The 20,000-nt window shown below is 46.9% G+C and overlaps 1 protein-coding gene across 1 annotated transcript in view; it reads left to right on the top strand.

Annotated features, from left to right (window-relative positions):
* aff1 (AF4/FMR2 family, member 1) overlaps positions 1-17,963 on the top strand; it is a 39,499-nt gene extending 21,536 nt beyond the window's left edge. Inside the window, exons 6-19 of the mRNA XM_080847643.1 lie at positions 1-27; positions 722-785; positions 4,562-4,721; positions 5,244-6,422; positions 7,314-7,438; positions 8,442-8,670; positions 8,890-8,975; positions 9,426-9,489; positions 9,643-9,779; positions 10,023-10,094; positions 10,275-10,368; positions 10,723-10,757; positions 11,488-11,714; positions 13,894-17,963. The exon at positions 1-27 is cut by the window's left edge and continues 10 nt beyond it. Coding sequence (XP_080703769.1) covers positions 1-27; positions 722-785; positions 4,562-4,721; positions 5,244-6,422; positions 7,314-7,438; positions 8,442-8,670; positions 8,890-8,975; positions 9,426-9,489; positions 9,643-9,779; positions 10,023-10,094; positions 10,275-10,368; positions 10,723-10,757; positions 11,488-11,714; positions 13,894-14,018 — 2,624 coding nt within the window. The 3' untranslated portion in view covers positions 14,019-17,963. The remainder of the gene's footprint in view (positions 28-721; positions 786-4,561; positions 4,722-5,243; positions 6,423-7,313; positions 7,439-8,441; positions 8,671-8,889; positions 8,976-9,425; positions 9,490-9,642; positions 9,780-10,022; positions 10,095-10,274; positions 10,369-10,722; positions 10,758-11,487; positions 11,715-13,893) is intronic.
* The last annotated feature ends 2,037 nt before the right edge of the window (positions 17,964-20,000 follow it).

Genomic DNA, 20,000 nt, shown 5'->3' on the forward strand with positions numbered 1-20,000 from the left:
ATGGTCACTCTGGATTCTTGGTCCAAAGTAAGTAAACTCAAGAACTGGAATCTGTAACTTATGCTGTGAGTTTAAGGATGGGAAAAGGCTACAACTATAAGCTATGTGAACTTACTCTCCAAAGGCATGCCTGATTAGCCAAATTCTTCTGTGGAAAGTTTTCTTTGTGTGTATATGAACGTTGAGAGAGAGAGAGAGAGAGAGAGAGAGAGAAAATGAGTCGGAGGAGTGTTTTTCTGTGGTTTAGTGTAAAAGACAGCTGTGAGTTCACTCATTCTAAACATCTACCACTGAGCACACTGGCTTGCTCACATATGTGCACAAACAAAAGACCACAGTGACACACAAACACACACGCACGCTCACACACACACACACACACACACACACAGAGCACACAGTGTGCTGCTGTCACTTTGTATCATGGTCACTGGTAAATGTGCTTTTAAAATCCTCCAGTGGATGTTAAACCATCAAAGAGAACTCACATGGTCAGAGCTGACAGTTCCTCTTGTGCAGCTGGCCAAGCTGTGTTGGAGTACACACACACTAAAACACACACACACACACACTAAAACCCACACTACTCATAAATACACTTATACTTCACAACAAGAACAAGAACAGGAACAGGATCAGCATATAGACAGACTGCACAGAACTGTTGGCAAAGATGTTTATGTCTCTCTCTCTCTCTCTCTCTCTCTCTCTCTCTGCACAGAGCATGAAGCCTGGCGTGGTTCCTCTCCTCCGCCACCTGTGCTGTCCTGTCAGCAGGAGCCCCCGTGAGTCTCGTCCTCCTCCTGGCCCTCCTCGCTTCTCGCTCACGGCCAGGTCACAGTCAGGTTGCCATAGCTGAGCCTGCCCAAGACAGCAGCTCTGGGCTGTGTGGCGTGACTGTTTGAGCAGAATGCTGTAGAAATAGCCAAGACACCAGTCGTGTGTGTGTGTGTGTGGTGCGTGTGTGTGTGTGTGTGTGTGTGTGTGTGTGGTGCGTGTGTAGGGGGTAAAGAGTGGGGGTTGGAGTGTGTTGTGGCTTGGTCTCATATACACCGATACACACATACACACGCATGCGCACTGATGTGTTGCCCTGGGCTGCAGGGTGGATGTCTTCCCATGGTCCCTGTCTGTGGTGTCACAAGATACCTGTTCCTGTGTCTTCCCCCCCCCCCACCCCCGCATTCCCACTGATTCATGTTTAGTCCATTAGAAGTTCATTTAAAACAGTTATGCTTTTCTGCCAGACATCTGATCTGTACATCACTCGATGGGATATCTCAAACCAACCTTTGGCCATGTTTGCTTCAGGATTCAGGGTAGGAGTCCATGTAGAACTAATTATTGCTAACTGCCTGGACTAGATTTGATTTTTGTCATTTGTTGCAGACTTCTCATGGAGAAAGTTTTATTGTGCTGATGTGTTGAGTGTGATACTTTCCACTTGAATTGACAGTGCCTAACTAGCCTGTTGGCTAGAATGGAAAAGGTTGTTTGTTTGCACAGATTCAATAATTGGGGCCAACCTGTGGAGTAAACTATGTGACGTTGTGTACCTGTAGGTTGTGTGAGGTCATGGAAATGTTAATGAATAGTCTTGCAGTGTTGTGGGTGGAAATGGGTGGTAAACGTGAAGGGCCCACACCGCTGACCTCTGCCCTGCTCCTCGTGTGCTGCATGTTGTCACTTGACTGGGATGTCCTGTCCACTTAATGGGTATGGAACCCCGACACACACACACACACACACGCACGCACACACACAGCACACGTGAGTCATGTTAAAGGCAGTCGACTCCCTGAGCAAGCCTGTGAACAGAGCTGGCCTTTGTGTGCTGTCCACCAAGCTATGCTCTAAAAAAAGGAAAGCAGAAATCAGCTTGTAATCAATGTGCACACTTCTGACCTTGCCTGAGAGACGGCTCCCCACTGCCTCTTTGGGTTCTCAGTAAAAGATGGGTTTGACTGGAGCTCCAACTCTGAAAGAGAACTACACTTTCAGCTGCTTTTATGTGTGCCTTCCTGTAGTTACAGATCGTCAGGTAAGATAAGGCCTTAAATCTTTGGGAAGTGCAACTGGGCCAAGGTGCATTCTGGGAACTGTATTAGTCGGCTGCTGGGGGAGGACTAAGAGTATGCTTCAAATCTTTGGAGTATCTGGCTCCGGTTAAGCTAAGGCGTGGCTCGTTGTGGGAACCGTGTCAGAGGGCTGCTTGGGTCTTGGGTTAAGATGAGGCGTGGTGCATTGTGGGAGCTGTGTCAGAGGGCTGCTTGGGTCTCGGGTTAAGATGAGGCGTGGTGCATTGTGGGAGCTGTGCCAGAGGGCTTCTGGGGGATGCAGTTTAGATGGACTCAGGGGAGAGGTGAGGCCAAAGCCTGGGGTATTAATAGATGATGAGCACAGGTGAGGCCAACAGGTGTAAGCTCCACTGTGACCAGGACAGCTTTAGCATACACTCACACTCACACTCACACTCACACTCACACTCACACTCACACTCACACTCACACTCACACTCACACTCACACTCACACTCACACTCACACTCACACTCACACTCACAAACTGCAACCTTATATTATGCAATCTTACACACGTTCACACACACGTACACACAGAAGCCTAAAGACAATAGCTGTGCTGTCTAACACACACACACACACACACACACACACACACTGGTCATGCCTTTAAGTATGTCAAAGCACTCCCCCATGCAACATCTTTATTTGTTTCAAACACACACACACACACACACACACACACACTGCACTGCAACCTCATATTTTTTACATCCAATCTTACACACGTTCACACACACACATACACACAAAACACTTTAGACAATAGCTGAACTGTCACACACACACAAACTGGTCATGCCTTTAAGTATGTTAACGCACTCACCCACACAACAGCTCTATTTGTTTCAAGCATACGCACACACACACACACACATACACACACACACACACACACTAGAGTTCCATTCAGATGAGCTGTGTCCCCACCCCTCAGCTCTCAGGGTCCAGAGGGCTTCCTCTTGCCTGGGTGCTGACGAGCCCACTCCCAGAATGCATTGCATTTTTTTTTTGGCCTCTTTGTCTTTGCGGCTGCAGGCCCCATTTCCAGCGGACTGTTTTTAAAGACACAGTAACGTATTTCACTGCATGTGCAAACCCTTTTCTGCCACATTGCAGTTTAATAGTTTTCGTAAGAAAATTGGTTAGTGGGTTTTGATTGGTTTGTTCTGCTTAAATGGGATGTGGTGTCTCTCTGTTGACCAGGACAGAGACCCTTCTCCTGTTGAACGTACCTATGATCTGCCCGAGCTTTCCCCAGTATGGAAAGGATCCACAGTGTCATGTCCCCTATGGTTTGGGATGTGGTCATGTGGTCAGGGCTCTGCCGTCAGTGACTTCAGAAGGCTCCAGAGCTCCCAGCCAGGAGAGGCAGAGTCACGTGTGAGCAGCCCCACTCTGGCCGGCCCACTGTTTATCTCCCACCCTCAGTGTTTGCAAACTCCTGCCACCTTACACATTTGAGTCAGCTGGGGATTGATAGGCTTCTTTGACAGCCTCAGCCATCTCTCGATCCCCTCACCACACACACACACACACACACACACACACCATCAAGCCACCTATCCTGCTCTCTTTTCACCCGCTAGTTATCCCTTCTTGTCTGTTCTTTCCATGCTGGCCAGAATATTGCGAGGTGTTCATGACTGACTGTGAGCAATTGTGTATTAGAGGGCTGGCCACAGTGACAGGGCCCACTTTTAATGGTTCATGGGGAAATCCAGCTTCTTCCCAACCCCCTTGTCTATTTGATGTAATATACTCTGTACTAATGCTGATGGATGGATGTGTGTGTGTGTGTGTGTGTGTGTGTGTGGTAGTTGAGTAGTAATTCTGTTGAGTGAGGGGTGTGCTTGTATTAAAATGTGTGGCATTGTGTGGAACGCAGGGTGTTGTTATTGCGCCTTCTCACACACGCATTGGTAAATAATCTGCATGTGATGCGTGTTTGTATTTGCATGATTAGCAATGATGAGTGTTCGGTATTAATGTGTGCTAATACGCTGTGTGTGTGTGTGTGTGTGTGTGTGTGTGTGTGTGTGCGCGCGCGCTAATACACTGTGTGTGTGTGTGTGCGCGCGCGCTAATACGGTGTGTGTGTGTGTGTGTGTGTGTGTGCTAATACGCTGTGTGTGTGTGTGTGTGCGCTAATACGCTGTGTGTGCTATTATGCTGTGTGTGTGTGTGTGTCTGCTAATACGCTATGTGTGCTATTACACTGTGTGTGTGTGTGTGTGTGTGTGTGTGTGTGTGTGCTAAAACGCTGTGTGTGTGTGTGTGTGTGCTAATACGCTGTGTGTGTGTGTGCTAATACGCTGTGTGTGTGTGTGTGTGTGTGTGGGTGTGTGCTAAAACGCTGTGTGTGTGTGTGGGTGTGTGCTAAAATGCTGTGTGTGTGTGTGTGTGTGCTAAAACGCTGTGTGTGTGTGTGTGTGTGTGTGTGCTAAAATGCTGTGTGTGTGTGTGTGTGTTTCTGTCAGAGTGGTGCAGGCGCGCTGCAGCGGGGGGGAGACGGCCAGCTCCAGCGAATCAGAGAGCAGCTCTGGTTCAGAGTCTGACAGTGAGAGCAGCGAGAGTGGAGGGGAGGAGTTGGAGGAAGCCCCACCCCCTCATATAACCAGCCCCCCTCCCCCAGCCAAGGTACATAAATGTGTACACACACACACACACACACACACTCCCCCACAACGATTACCACCCACGCTCTACCGTTCAAATATATATATAAAAACAATATGCTGAACACACACTCACACTTTCTCTCTCCTTCTCACACACACTCACACTCACACTCACACACCTACTTTTGCTTGGCTGGTGTGTTGAGTAAGCATTGGCCCTGGTTGCCAACAATCACCCACTGCTTTTTCAGGAGCCAATAATTTGTTTCTCTTACCTTCAGGTTTTTACCTCAAATAGTCCACTATCCCTGCATATGAAAAGTTCTATTCAGCTGTTTCAAGTGTGTTTACATAGAAGAAAGGTCTGAGAACAGTTAGACAATGAACATGTTGATGTTGGAGATTGAGTATTGGTGGAGTATCTTGTCATTGTTTGTGTTTTTATGTATGTCTCTTTGTATGTGTTTTTTTTTTGTATGTGTGTTACTGTGCGTGTGTGTGTGTGTGTGTGTGTGTGTGCATGTGTGTGTGTGGCATGCAGGCTGACGGCCCTGCAGTGAATGAGTGGCAGCTGGGTCGCTGGCTGGAACTGAAGGAACCACAGCCCAGCCTGAGTGTGGAGACCCAGGGGGATGCTTTGCACAGCTCCCCTTCCAGTCCTGCCTCCAGCCCCAAACTGCAGGAGGAGACCAACACGCCCCAGCACTACAACTCCCATAGTTCACCTGCACAGCCTGAGTCTGCCAGCCCAGCACAGTACAGCTACCGCTCTCAGAGCCCACCCATACAGCCAGAGACCACAACACCAACACACTTTAACTACGATTCCCATAGTTCACCTGTGCGGACTGAGCCTAGCACACCACCCCACTACAACTACAATTCCCACAGTTCACCTGTGCGGTCAGAGACTACAACACCAGCTCATTACAACTACAGTTCTCATACTTCCCCTGCACAGCCAGAGGTCAAAGACTCTGAGTCAAAGCCATCTGGTCCCAATCGGCATATCAGGTCCCAGTCTCCTTCCCCATCCATTGATGTTGACAATGGGCCCAGGAAGATGGTGGGTAACAAGAAGCCGAGTTCGAGCAGAAAAGCCCAACGGCAAGAAGACGACTTGCGTCATGTGGACAGCAAGGAGTTGGCCCCCCATCAAAAAGATCCCTCCCTCACCGACCGGCCTAAAGTGAAGACGAAAACAGACCCAGCCAAGGGCCAGACCAAAGTCAGCTCGAAAGCCGACAAGAAGGCCGCCAGGCAGGCCGCCAAGCAGGCCGCCAAGCACACCTTGTCCGACAAGAAGAAGGCAAAAGAGGTCGCCCCCAAGGTCACTGTAAAGCTTTCCCTGCCCAAGGAGGTAGATCAGGACACTCTGCCCCAAGCGCTCCCGCCCCCCCAGCCCACTCCGTCAGTCAAGAGCAGGGGCAGTAACCTAGGCGACGGCCTGCCAAAGTCAAAGAAGAAGAAGAAGAAGAAGAAGACGACGCGAGAGCACTCGCCAGCGCAGGGGAATAAGCGGAGTGCCCCTGCCAAAGCCACTCAGGAGGCCCCTCGCACCCTTCTGGTGAAGATCCATCTCAGCCTGCTCTCCACCGTGCCCACGCTGCCCTCCGTGCCCAAGGCTGCCCGGGTCACTGCAGGGGGCTCCGCCAAGCCTGTAGAGAAGAAGGCCGAGAGGGAGGAGGCTGCTCCAGCCAAAGCCAGCAAAAAGAGATCAGTGGGTTTCAGTTCAGTTTCTCCTACTTTAAATGAAACATGCACTTTGCAGTTGACTTGCTGTACTGTTGGTTTAAAACTGCAGAGGTAATCAGTCAATAGTCCCTTCAGACAGGCTTTAGGCAGGCGTGTATGACGCACATTCTGTATGATGTGTGTGTGTGTGTGTGTGTGTGTGTGTGTGTGTGTGTGTGTGTGTGTGTGTGTGTGTGTGTTTGTGTGTGTGTGATTGTGTGCACGCCCGCCCCCCTACTCACTCGTAACCACATTTGGAAGTAGCAAGCATGTTCTTGACAGCCTGGTCTGGGAGAGTGAGAGCTGCAGCGGGGTAGAGTAGTGAGCGTGAGTCACTGGCGTGGACACGTCACAGAGGCAGCTGCCACAGAGGCTCAGCTGTGGGGTGAGCAGCTCCCTGCCCTGGGCCTGGAGCCGGAGCTGGAGCTGGAGCTGGAGCTGGGCCTGGAGCTGGGGAGCCCTGTGATTCAGCACACTGCTCAGCCTCCCTCTGCTGCCACGGCCGTCACGTTAAACGCCATCTGCCTCTCTCTCAGTGAGATGCCCATGTGTGCCGAATCATTCACACACACACACACACACACACACACACACGCATGCACACACTAACAAACTGCATTTTCTCATCAAAATGAGGTCATACATTATTCATGCAATTGCCCCAGTTTGTGGCTTGCAGCCATGTGTTTGTTTTTAAAACACATCAGAGACCTGCGGTTGATTTAGCTAGTGATGAGGGTTACTTGGACTGTGAGATGCATGTGCAGGAGAATGATGCATAATGGCACAACAAAGACACAGTGGCAGGAGGGTGGCTGGGGTGGGAGGCTCTGCAAAGCTAATGTGTTGATGGAAGGGTCTGTGGTGTGACTTACAGGCAGAGAAGGAGGACAAATCTCAGCCCAGGAAGAAGTTAAAACTGGATAAAGAGAGCAAGAGGCCTTCCTCTCCCATCTCGTCCTCCTCTTCAGCACCTCCCTGCCCGGGCTCTGGCAAATCTGAGTGAGTTGAAGCACATCAAGAGACTGACGGGAACTGTTCAAGTGATTCTCTTCATCCTGAGTTGGTCATGTTTAGCAAACTACCCCTGTATGTTCTGTATGTTGTGACCTTGATGTTTATCTATTGGGGTTAGACTGAGAGGAGACCGAAAGTCAGTATGGCTATGGAAAAAACATGTTAATGAAGATACAAACACTTTAGTCAACACACAGTATTCACACTATGGTCAACACACAGTATTCACACTTAAAGATACAAACACTATAGTCAACACGCAGTATTCACACTTAAAGATACAAACACTAACGTCAACATGCCTTATTATACGGCTCTTCAGAATGTTCCAAAAAGTACCGTTGATTTGAATGGGCCATCCCTACGTCATACCTAACATTAATTCCTGCTAACATACCGCTGCGAAAAGATAATGACCCCTGTCATTGGCAACGGGTTTTGTACTTCTAATTCACATCTTTCATATCATTCCGCCAGAAGTCCAGTCATTTTAACGCAACAGTAGACAATAATTTGAAGTCAGCAAGTAATGGGTTGCTATGCAACACCTGAAACTTCAAAGTTCTATTTGCTTGAAGAACTATTTATTTCTAAACGGGACTCATGAAACGGCAACTAAATCATGAAAAATAGGTATGTTGGAGGAATTTCTTCTATCGTTTTTGGCAAGTAACCGTATAATGAGCGGGATAATGTATTGTCCGTCGGTCAATGACCTCCGGACAATACATTATCCCTTACATATTCACACTTAAAGATACAAACACTATAGTCAACACTCAGTAGTCACACTTGCGTATTCCAGACTAGACATTTGATGCTCCCCTAAAATCTCCAGAATGGGTTTGTGGGCGTAGTCATTGATGAAAGAGCTGATTAGATGGAAAGTCCCTGTAAATCCAGGCCTGGCATAGCCCAGCACCACCCTCTTCACTCACGTGCTCTCTCCCTCTCTCTCCCTCTCACCTGCCTGCCTGCCCTGCTCCAGAGGCCCCAAGACCGTGCCAGAGGAGAAGGAGAAGGAGCGCAAGAAGAAGAAGAAGCCCCCGAGCTGCAGCACTCAAGCCCCCGCTGCACAGGAGCCCATGAAGGGGGCCGGACACAAGCGGCCCCTGGCTGACGCGCCGGAGGCCAAAGCATCCAGCCAGACGAGCGGGGCCCCAGCCAAGCACAAGAAGAGTTCCAGTAAACACAGTGAGCACACCAAGACTGGCAAGGTACGGAGGTGTTCATTCTCACACACACACACACACACACACACACGTACTTCCAAGCTCTCTTATTGTCGGTAAAACCATTACAGGTTTTTTTCAGTTTTCACATTGGTACACATTAAGTGCAAGGGTCAGATGCTTCTATTGTTGTAGTATTCCTGCCATCGTAACTAAATCACTTTTACTTCATTTTCTTTATTTCCCTTCTGTCTCCATTGGTAGAAGTCACCAAAGAGCAGCTTTGCAGAACCTGCCCAGCCCAAACGGACTCCAGCCCCCCACAGGGTCCTGCTCAAGGTGGACGACAGGTGAGGCACTGCCCCTGGAGTAGGTGCACTACACACACACACACACACACACACTCTCTCTCTATAGTAGGAGCTTTAGAGGTGCACTACACACACACACACACACACACACACACACACTATAGTAGGAACATTAGATGTAGGACCGGTGTGCAAGGTTTGAACAGCTGGGATATCTAACCGTAAATGTAAATAGCCATGTAATTTAGTTAATTCTGTGAACAATGAGAACGCGGAAAAGAAATGTTATTTTATTTAACCCATAGCATTGTCATGTCGAGTGTCATATAGGTGACTACATATAGCTAAATCTGTGTCAGAGTTCAACATATGTTATGAAATCCCAGTGTGATAAGATCATAAGCTCCATTCATATTTGACCGTCACGTTCTCTACCAGATTGTTGACATGGGTGTAAAACATGCCGTTTGTCTTGTATTGCTCACACAGGCAGTATTCTGTGGAGCATCACATGAAGGAAGCCAAAAAACTGAAGCACAAAGCTGACGCCATGGTAACGCCATAATCCTCTCAGATCTCTTCATCGCTCTTGCCTTGTATTCAGTTGTTTTTATCTTGTTACTGGATGGAAACTTACCAGGGTATTTTGCTTTTTTGTGTCTTGTCACTCACTCATGCATGCACACACTCTTGACTGATCCTGTAGTCTGAAAAGGTGGGCAAGTCCTTCTTCTACCTGGAAGCTGCCCTGTCATTTGTGGAGAGTGGTATCGCCATGGAGACGGATCCCCAGACGCCAAAGTCAGCATACACCATGTTCTCCGAGACGGTGGACCTGATCCGGTGAGTCAAGCAGAGAGCAGCCTCTTTCTGAGCCCCTGGGATTTCCCACCTGCTTTCCCCATGGCTCTCCAGTCCTCACCTAACATCACCTCCCCTCTCATCTACTCACCTCCTCTCCTCCCCTCTCATCTACTCACCTCATCTCCTCTCCTCTGCTCCCCTCTATTCTCCCCTCCTTTCCTCTCCTCTCCTCCCCTCTCATCTACTCACCTCCTCTTCTCCCCTCCTCTTTCTCTCTTTCAGGTTCATATTAAAACTGAGGAGCTACTCAGACCCAGCAAGCCCTGCGTCAGAGAAAGACTTTGCTGTTTTATGGTGAGCACAAGAACCACTTTAACTGTTACTTTATGTTCCTATCGTAAACGCCCAACCGCCCACCAGGGAGAGATGCCACTGTCCTCTCCTTGCCGAGGCCAGCCAGAGCTCCAGCTAGTGGCATGTTATGCCTCCCCTGACTGTCCTGTAACCGCTGTGCTGTGTGTGCGTCACGTTTAGCATGAGGTTCCAGTCCCTCCTGCAGATGGCCATGTTCCGCTACAAACGAGAAGCAGCACTTAGGTACTCCAGAACCCTCACTGACCATTTCAAGGTAGGCCACTCTCTCCACTCTCCCTTCTCCCTTCTCTGTCAGACGTGTTATGGCCAATTTAAGCAGAGGCCCAAGGCAAGAGTTTACCACTGTCTGTGTGTGTCTCTGTGCGTTAGTCATTTGGAGTGTTTATGTCAGGTGAAGACAGACACACACACACACACACAGACAAACTGTTCTTTGTTGACATCTGTGCATAAATCCCTGATGCGTGCCTTTCCTGGGGAGCTCTCGCGGGCGTCTGTAATTGGCTGTGAGTGTCTGATGCTGCAGGGAATACAAAGTGACAGGAGCCTCATTAATAAAAGCTGTTTTTTTGTCTCCCCCCCCCCCCCTCCCCCCATCTGTTTGCAGAGCTGCAAGACGTCTCCTTCCCCTCGCTTCTCAAAGTAAGCACTCTACTTCCTGTCTGCCTGGCCACAGCAGCCTCTTCCTGCTGCCAGGGCCCTGCTGCCAGCCACTGCACCTCTGCCATCTCTCTCTCTGTTACTGAGTGCTAAGACAGCCACTGCACCTGTGCCATCTCTCTCTCTGTTACTGAGTGCTAAGACAGTCACTGCACCTGTGCCATCTATCTCTGTGTTACTGAGTGCTAAGACAGTCACTGCACCTCTGCCATCTCTCTCTCTGTTACTGAGTGCTAAGACAGTCACTGCACCTGTGCCATCTCTCTCTCTGTTACTGAGTGCTAAGACAGTCACTGCACCTGTGCCATCCCTCTGCCATCTCTCTCTCTGTTACTGAGTGCTAAGACAGTCACTGCACCTGTGCCATCCCTCTGCCATCTCTCTCTCTGTTACTGAGTGCTAAGACAGCCACTGCACCTGTGCCATCCCTCTGCCATCTCTCTCTCTGTTACTGAGTGCTAAGACAGTCACTGCACCTGTGCCATCTATCTCTGTGTTACTGAGTGCTGGGACACAAACACAACGCTAAGCCTCACCAAGTGTTCAATTCGGCTAGTGCTGCCATCCAGTGTGCTTAAATAATAAACCTTTCCTTGGCAAATACAAGATGGAAGCAGATGAATGGAGCAGCCACTGACACTCTCTCTGTCTCTGTGTCTGTGTCTGTGTGTGTCTCTCTCTCTCTCTCTCTCCCTCTCTCTCTCTCTCTCAGGAGTACCAATACTCCTTCCCAGATGTCTCCCATGGCATCTCCGGCCAGCGTCTCCAGCAGCTCAGGCCCTGCTTCCAGCCAGAGCTCGGGGACGGCGCCCGCCAACACGGTGGCACTGCCCCAGACCATCCACCAGGTGGCGTCCACCTACGTTAGCATCACCGCCCTCTTCCTCAGTGCGCACAGCATCTGGGAGCAGGCCGAGGAGATGAGCCAGAAAGGCAGCGGTAAGCAAAGCAAGCAAGCAGCGCCTCAGAGTTCGAGGTCATAGGTCACCTCAGGTGGTGACAGTCATGGCTTACTGCTGGAGGTCTGTGTGTGTGCTGTTTCTCTTTGGAAATTAAGTGCGTGTGTAATGGCTACACGAGAGGTTCTCAGTCCTGCGCTATGTTCCATTTTCCCTACCTACCGTACCTACCGTACCTATACTTATACGCAGTACACAGTACACACTCACTAGGTACGCAGATTCTCAGCAGGTGAGTGCTGCTCCAAATCTAATACTCCGTGGTGCACTTACCGGAAATTACGATCGCGACAAGCCCCGCGTTCGTCTTTTTCGAGCTGAGCGGCTCTGCCTGGGTCCGCCTCTTCCGCTACGTTGACAAGATGGCGGCCGTTGAGAATGGACAGTGTACCCTGCTTCCACACTCAGCGTTTTGACCGTTATGAGTACAGATATGGGGTCCTTTGGGTATACTTCTTTTCGACGCGGAAATGGGAAATCGGAAAACGGAACACCCTACATACTCACACTAAGGATGGTAGGTACGGTAGGTAGGGAAAACGGAACAGAGCGCTGGTCTTTGAAGTCATCTCTTGAGGCCTTGATTAGCTGAACAGGCCTGATGTAGCTTATGAAGGGTGATTAAGCTAAGCTATACGCTAGTGTGGTGTGTTTCCATAGCAAGAGGAGGTGGGGCTGGAGGAGTAGGAGCATGAGCATGTCTGAGAACCTCTAAACTAGATTAGATTATGGCAAATTGGGTTTTTGAAAACCTGGGAAAGTTGTGGAGGGAGTGTGTCTGTTTAGGAGCCTCCTCCTCCTCCTCCTCCTCCTCCTCCTCCTCCTCCTCCTCCTTGTGTGTGTGTGTTTACAGTGTGTGTGATTTAGGGGTGGGGGAAAAAATTTGATTATTCGATTTTTCTCGATTCTCTTTAAAACGATTCTCTCTCGATTCAGAAAAGTTCATAATCGATTTTGTAATTAAAAATATATATATATATATATATATATATATATATATATATATATTTTTACACCATTTTATGTTGAAATGCAATCTGCATCGATTATTGGATTGTTCATAGAAGGTCAAAATTGTGACAAGGAAAAGCTTTTTCTCTAATAAAAATAGAGAAGGTAATTCATCTGTTGATTTTCTTTAATTATCAAACACAAAGTAGGAAGTGTAGCAAAGACTCTGAGTAGCAAACTCGAATGATTTAAAAGTCGAAATGGATTGATAATTGTAGTAAAGTTAAGGAAACGCGAACTACGGAGGCCTGGAGAGGAGACCGCGAAAGTATAGAGATAGATCACGTGTAGGTTAGATGACAGAGTTGACAATAAAAGAAGTTAATGATAACCCGTTTCTTTATTGGATAACACAACAATAATCGTTTTATCGGTTTAGAATTGATAATCGTTTTTTTTACACATCCATTTTATGTTGAAATGCAATTATCGATTGATTATCTATTATCAATTCGAAACACGATAAAACGATTAACGATGCATTTCGACTATTAAATCATTTGAGTGTGCAACTCAGAGTCTAAAAACACTTCCTACTTTGTGTTTGATAATTAAAGAAAATCAACAGATGAATTACCTTCTCTATTTGCTTTATTAGAGAAAAAGCTTTTTTTTGTCACAATTTTGACTTTCTATGAGAAATGCAATAATCGATGCAGCTTGCATTTCAACATAAAATGGATGTGTTTTTTTTTTAATTACAAAATCGAATCGTTGACCTCTGAATCGGAATCGAATCGTTTCAACATAAAATGGATGTGTTTTTTTTTTTTTTATTACAAAATCGAATCGTTAACCTCTGAATCGGAATCGAATCGTTTCAACATAAAATGGATGTGTTTTTTTTTTATTACAAAATCGAATCGTTGACCTCTGAATCGGAATCGAATCGAATCGTGAGATGCCAAGAGATTCCCACCCCTAGTGTGATTACAGTGTGTGTGATTAGGAGCCTCCTCCTCCTTGTGTGTGTGTGTGTGTTTGCAGTGTGTGTGATTAGGAGCCTCCTCCTCCTTGTGTGTGTGTTTACAGTGTGTGTGATTAGGAGCCTCCTCCTCCTTGTGTGTGTGTGTGTTTACAGTGTGTGTGATTAGGAGCCTCCTCCTCCTTGTGTGTGTGTGTGTTTACAGTGTGTTGTCTCCTTGCAGGGGTGCTGTTGGAGTTGGACTCTGCCATTGGCCTTTTGACGCTGCTCTCCAGCATGAGCTCAGTGGTGTGCTACACACGGCAGGGCCTCCACTGGCTCAGACAGGACTCCCTACTGAGACGCTGACCAGCCACACTGCCGCTCACACACACACACACACACACACACACACACACACACCTCTGCCCTATACCCTGCAACTCCAGTGCATTTTCAGAAAGGCACCAGTTGGGGGAATAACTCAAAACTGGATACTTTGGCACTTTTTTAGTTCATTTCAGTCCCAGGGGAGCGATCGCTCTTGTTTTAGCCCTCCACGAGGGGTGGCCCTCTCGTCGTCTCAGTCCCTCTGAAGCAGTGGTGCTGCTGGCCAAAACGGGCCACGACTGGAATCAACGGCCTCAACCCCCATAGCAGCATATCAGCTATGCTTCAGCCTCCCTTCCTACACACACACACACACACACACACACACACACACACACACACACACACACACACACACACACAATGCCCCCCTTTTTTCAGCTGAAGGCAGCAGGTATTTTGATACGACCCCCCCCAAACGGGAAAAATACCTCTTGTCATAGTATTGGAAGACATCAGAATGGACACAAAGAAAAACAAACTAACGTACATTTTTATAAGGATGATTATTATTGCTAGTAACTTGTTTCTGGTTTTGAATGATTTTCTCATGAAATGAATTTATGTTGCATTATCAAGCAACCATCAGAGGGCTTGTGAGCATCTCCACTCTGCTCACACACCACAGAAGCTTGACAAGACCTCCTAGCCTAATTCTCCCTCCTCCTTCTTCAAAGATAGGTGTCCAAGCCTGATGGGGCAAACGGAGACCTATGGAAAGGATTGTCCAGTATTTGGGTACTATGTGATGGTGGGCTTGAAATTCAGGAGCTCTTTGGGTAGAGATGGATGGGTTTTCTAGCTAGCTGGTCTATCTCAGCCAAGAGATGGCTGCACAGATGAGGGTGGTCTTTGAAGTTTCTGCAGAAGTGTGTAGGCAACTGTGATCATCCATGACGGGATCTTGTGATCAGGCAGTCACGGGGATCAAACCTCATACGAAGCCAGAGTACAGGAATGTTCGAGAAATCAACAGTGGCAACCCACATTAGCTGTTAGCATGGCACGTTCTTGCAAGCGTGGGTTACCAGCCTCTGGAGAAGAGGTGTACGGTGTACCTCATCTGTGTTGAAGGCACACTGACTGCTGGTGAGGGAGGCTGGTTATGTAATTTGGATCATTGGGTTTGCCTGTGTGCATTTCTTAAGAAGTGGTATGAACAGCTTTTTCTTTTTGTTGACATCATTATGAAATCTGTGCCTTATGTAAAATTGGTGACAGAGTTAATTTCCACCCCTAAATAGAGCAAGCGTTTGCTTTTGTTTGAATGTATGAAAAGCCTTCCCCTAAACCATTCTGTGCAACAATTCCTTACCTTATGGCCAAAGTGAGTTTTGATCTGGTAGCAGTCTTAGAGCTTACGGGAACATCGTGTGTGTGTGTGTGTGTGTGTGTGTGTGTGTGTGGGTGTGGGTGTGGGCCATTTTAACCTTTGAACTGGTGCTGGGTGCTCATGCTCTTCAGTGTTTTGTTGCGTGTGTTTTTTCCTTTCTTTTTCTTTTTTGCTTTTCTTTTTTTCTCCAAAAAAGCAAGTGAGGCTTTCCCCCCTCTGACTCAGATACTTGCTCTGGCATTCAGAGTTCAGAGAGGTTGTTCACAAATGCACTTTTTCTATTTCTCCTCAAAATAACGACTTAACCAGCAAGGCAAAGTGGGACCTCTGTGTGCAGGCCCTGACGGGAAGCAGTGCTTCTGTAATGCCTCCCCCTCCCCCCCACCGTCTGCAAGCACACGCCTTGTCTGGTGGAAGTCTGCGGTGTGTCGTGTTGGCGTTTGACTGTTTGGATTGTGTGGCTGAGAATTTTCTTTTCTCTCCTTTTTTCTAAGTCACATTTTTTATCACATATTTATATCTAGACATATGCTGCTTATTGCAATTTTTTTCTGTAGTTCAAATCACTACCAGAGGTCAGTGCTGGTCTAAAACCTGTGACCTTTTATACCTTAGATTCATGCGCCTGCATTTACAAAGTGGAATTCAACCATATGAGTGAGTGTTTTTTTTTTTTTTAAATCTTACAGCATGGAGCATGTCAGTTATCAGGGTGAATGGCAGACTTTGGCCATGCTGGTTAGGATGGGAGAAATGTTAAAGGCTGTCGGGTTGTCAGGGTTGGTTTGCCTCAGATGTTGGATCATCTCAGCCCTGTGAGGACGTGAGGAGGTTTGAGGTTAGGTGGACTGTGATGTATGAAAGGTATGTGCTTAGATTAATTATTATGCCAGATATTTATTGATAGTTTTTTTTTTTTTTTTGTCTTCATGACCAAGCACATGTGTGCGTTATTTATTTTCTTTCTACACATTCTTAAGTCCCTTTTTTTTTTTTTCTGCGCCATCCCCAAATTCTTTCCACACCATCGGGTGAGAACTGGAGCTCTTTGTAGCTTTTAAGTTGGCCAACATTAATGCCCCCCCCCCCCCCCCATACACACTTCCTCCATTTTGCACTTTTTGATTTTGATTTGAAAGTATTTCGTAGTTGTGTCAATGTTTTTGTTTTCCTTATTGATTGAGTCAAAGAATAAACTAGTGCTGGAGCTGTTGTGATGCTGTCTGCGTGGCCTGGTGGCTAATGGGTATCATGGCTGTTCAGCAATAACACACAGTTTTAATGATGCTCCAGTGGGATCATGAATTGTGGATTGGTGAATGATATGCACCTCAACTAGAGGCTGAGGCTCTCGCAAGTTTTCTAGGCCACTGCTCTCGTACCTGAGCCAACAGGTCTTATGTCTTCTTTTCTTTTTTAAATTGTGGGCCTCCTTACTGGATAAATATGAATTGGGAACTCACTGGAGAGGCAGTTTCCAAGGGTATTTCAATAGAAGGGTACTATGGAAAGGCTGCACATAGTCACTAGAAGGTTGAGACTGAGAAAGGTTTATGTATTTATTTCATGTGTTCGAGTGATGGGGGAATGGAGCAGGCAAGAGTTTGCTGATGATGGATTCCTCCAAAGAAGGCTGCTGCTGTACATAAGCATTCTTGATTTCAATTGCTCAGTCGAATCTGCACATTCAAATATGACTTGTTTTTTTTGGATGGCGTTCAGTCTTTGTTGGGACTAGGAATGCTTCCTTTTTATTTCTGAGTCACACGACATGTCATTTAATGTTCCAGAGGCTGGTTGCTTTTTCATTTGAACTCTGAACTCCCTGTGCTTCAGAGGGACAGCTGAGAGGTGTGTGCAAAGTCAAATATATTCCTTGTTCATACATACCTGATGACATCCTTAAAGGATTAGAACCATTTGCTGAGGAAATGTTTGGAATTATTTTGTAATTCAACATTTTTGCCTTGTGAATTTATGTAAATACTCTGAGCTGTAATATATATGGTTGTATAAAGACTGTTTGGCAGTTCAATTGTTTTTTTTTCCCCTTCCTCTTTTGTTGTCTTCTTTTTACTCTGAAATATTTTTTCCTCCCCAAAGCTGTTTTGCTGACTCTTTTGTAGCTTGGCCGCTGTAGCTCCCAATGAACTGTCGTGAGCCAGGCTGGTTCAATGGTACATTTCTGTTCACAACCGGCTCTGGTTGCAAAAGTGTTTCAGAGGCAATAAAGTTTGAGGAAAGTGTACAGAACACTACTGGGGTTACTAGATTTATTTTCATCCTGATACAGGAATCAAAGCAAAACACCAAAAATGATACAGGATATGTTAGTGATTTCAAAATGAAAGAATTTCTAGGAATTAAGAGAATTTGGGGATTTTGAATGTATTAAATGTCCAAATCGATTAAACATTTTTGTTTAATTTTAATTTCTGAAAGTACAGCAAAATATATACAGAAAAATCTTAGTATGTCGATAAGAAAAACAATGCATTTGCCACAATTTTAATAAAAATGATAAACTAAATTTGTGTTTTATATAATTTGATACTTAAATGTGTTCACAGGCAAAAACTGAAGCAAATGTTAATTGAGATTACTTGAGGGGTGGTAGACTTGAGACTGTGTAATCGCCATGCAGCAATGTTGCGTGTACTATACAAGAGCAAAGTGACCCAGCCGACTTCATGGAACCTTGTCATGTCTCTAATTCCCCTCCAAAGATGGACGACTTCATGGAACCCTCTCATGTCTCTGATTCCCCTCCAAAGATGGCCGACTTCATGGAACCTTCTCATGTCTCTGATTCCCCTCCAAAGATGGCCGACTTCATGGAACCTTCTCATGTCTCTGATTCCCCTCCAAAGTTGGGATTGGTGAAGTTGGGCTGTGGAAGAAGCAGACAACAAAATCAGTCCGAATAAGGGACATTTCACACGCATTCTCTGATCATAAAGAACATAAAACACTGCTTTTTCCATAGGTTTATCTGTGTTGGATCATCTTCCCTAGGTCTGTGTCGGTGTGCGTCGCTTACCACTTCAACGTTGCTTTTAGTGCTTCGACTGGGGAAGCTGATGGAATTCAGTTTAACTCCTCGCACACTGATGACGTAGTACAGCAGTCCTCCAATCAGTGCTGCGCATACTATGGCACCAATAACCGCCCCGGCAATCAGTCCTGCATCTGGATGCGAATAAAGATGCCGAGTCAGGTTAGTCAAATGAACAATGGGGAAACACCAACGTTTTATTTCCTAATGAGTCATATTCTTAATCCTCACTGAGTCACTTTTCTCCATAATAAACACAAAGACAAAACATTTTCAGAATGCCTACGTTGATTGCCTTGAAATTGACTGATGGAAAATGGCTTGAGACCCTCACTAATAACTGACAATGCAATGAACTTACCGCCGCCTCCAGGAGGAGCATCTGTTGGTACGATGATCCCTCCGTTATCATCAGTGAAGTAGTCTGGGAGACAGACCATAGGGTTTTTTAAATATAAAAAAGAGTTCAGGAGGCTAGAGTTAAGGCAATTGAGTTAGTTGGAATGGAAAAGTAAACTACAACCAAAACTTTAAATTAATCCTGTATAACATATCCAAAAACGTGTACAATCATTTTGTTTACATTGGCGATGCCGACAGATGAAGCCTCTCTTCTGCAAACAGTTGTTGTCATTCCAGCGACCGTCGTGGTACATCTCCACACAGTCCTCCATGCCCAGCTCTCCGTCATGGATGACCTCGTTGGGCTCACCGGGTGCCCAGTTCACGAAGCCCAGAGCAGTCAGGTCAGTCCAGCCCCAACCAACTGAAGACACATCACAGGAAAACAAAACTCAAAAACCAGAGCAAAAAGACCCTTCATAACCTGCAGTATATATTCATACTCTATCATTGACATGATATTTTTATGACCATTCAGACAGTAACACAAAATCATATATAATGTTTCCATGAGTGAACACGTAATTGTGTGTGTGTGTGTGAATGTGTGATGGAATGAAGGCCTGCCGGCATAGGTGCCTTTAGGGCTTGGTGTACAATACATACAGGAGCTGTCCCTGGTGAGGCCGATCCAGAGGTTGTGGTACTTTGTGTAGTTTATCTGCCGAATGAACTCCACCTCGGCCCGGCTGTGGAAGGAGGCCAGTTGGCCTGATAATAGCTGGCAGTAGCGCTGTGCCTCTGGCCAGGGGACGCCCTGCACACTATCGTACACGAAATAACAGAAGCGTCCGTACGTCCTCCAGCCTGGGCGACACTTCCCATCTCCAGGTGCAGGGGTCGGGGGAGGCCTCTCTGTGGACACACACAGATCCAGTTAGCCATCCCTTACTATAACGACACAGTTTTTAAAGAGGTCCTCCTCTGCAGGACAGGAGTCTCACCTGAGGAGATCTTGCAGATGTAGGGCTTGGCAGTGTCACAGGCCGTGTCATTCCAGGTGCCATGTATGAAGTGTCCAGCGGCGTACATGCTCACACAGCCTTCTCCTTTGTGATTGGTGGGCTCCCCAGGACCCCAGTGGGTATAGAATACAGGCCAGCCGTCAGACCATGAGTAGGAGTCACTGTCCTCCTGCAGTATTATCAAATACAGACACAATTAATTATCA

Source organism: Sprattus sprattus (assembly GCF_963457725.1).
Source record: "Sprattus sprattus genome assembly, chromosome: 11".
In the NCBI taxonomy this organism is placed as follows: Eukaryota; Metazoa; Chordata; class Actinopteri; order Clupeiformes; family Clupeidae; genus Sprattus; species Sprattus sprattus.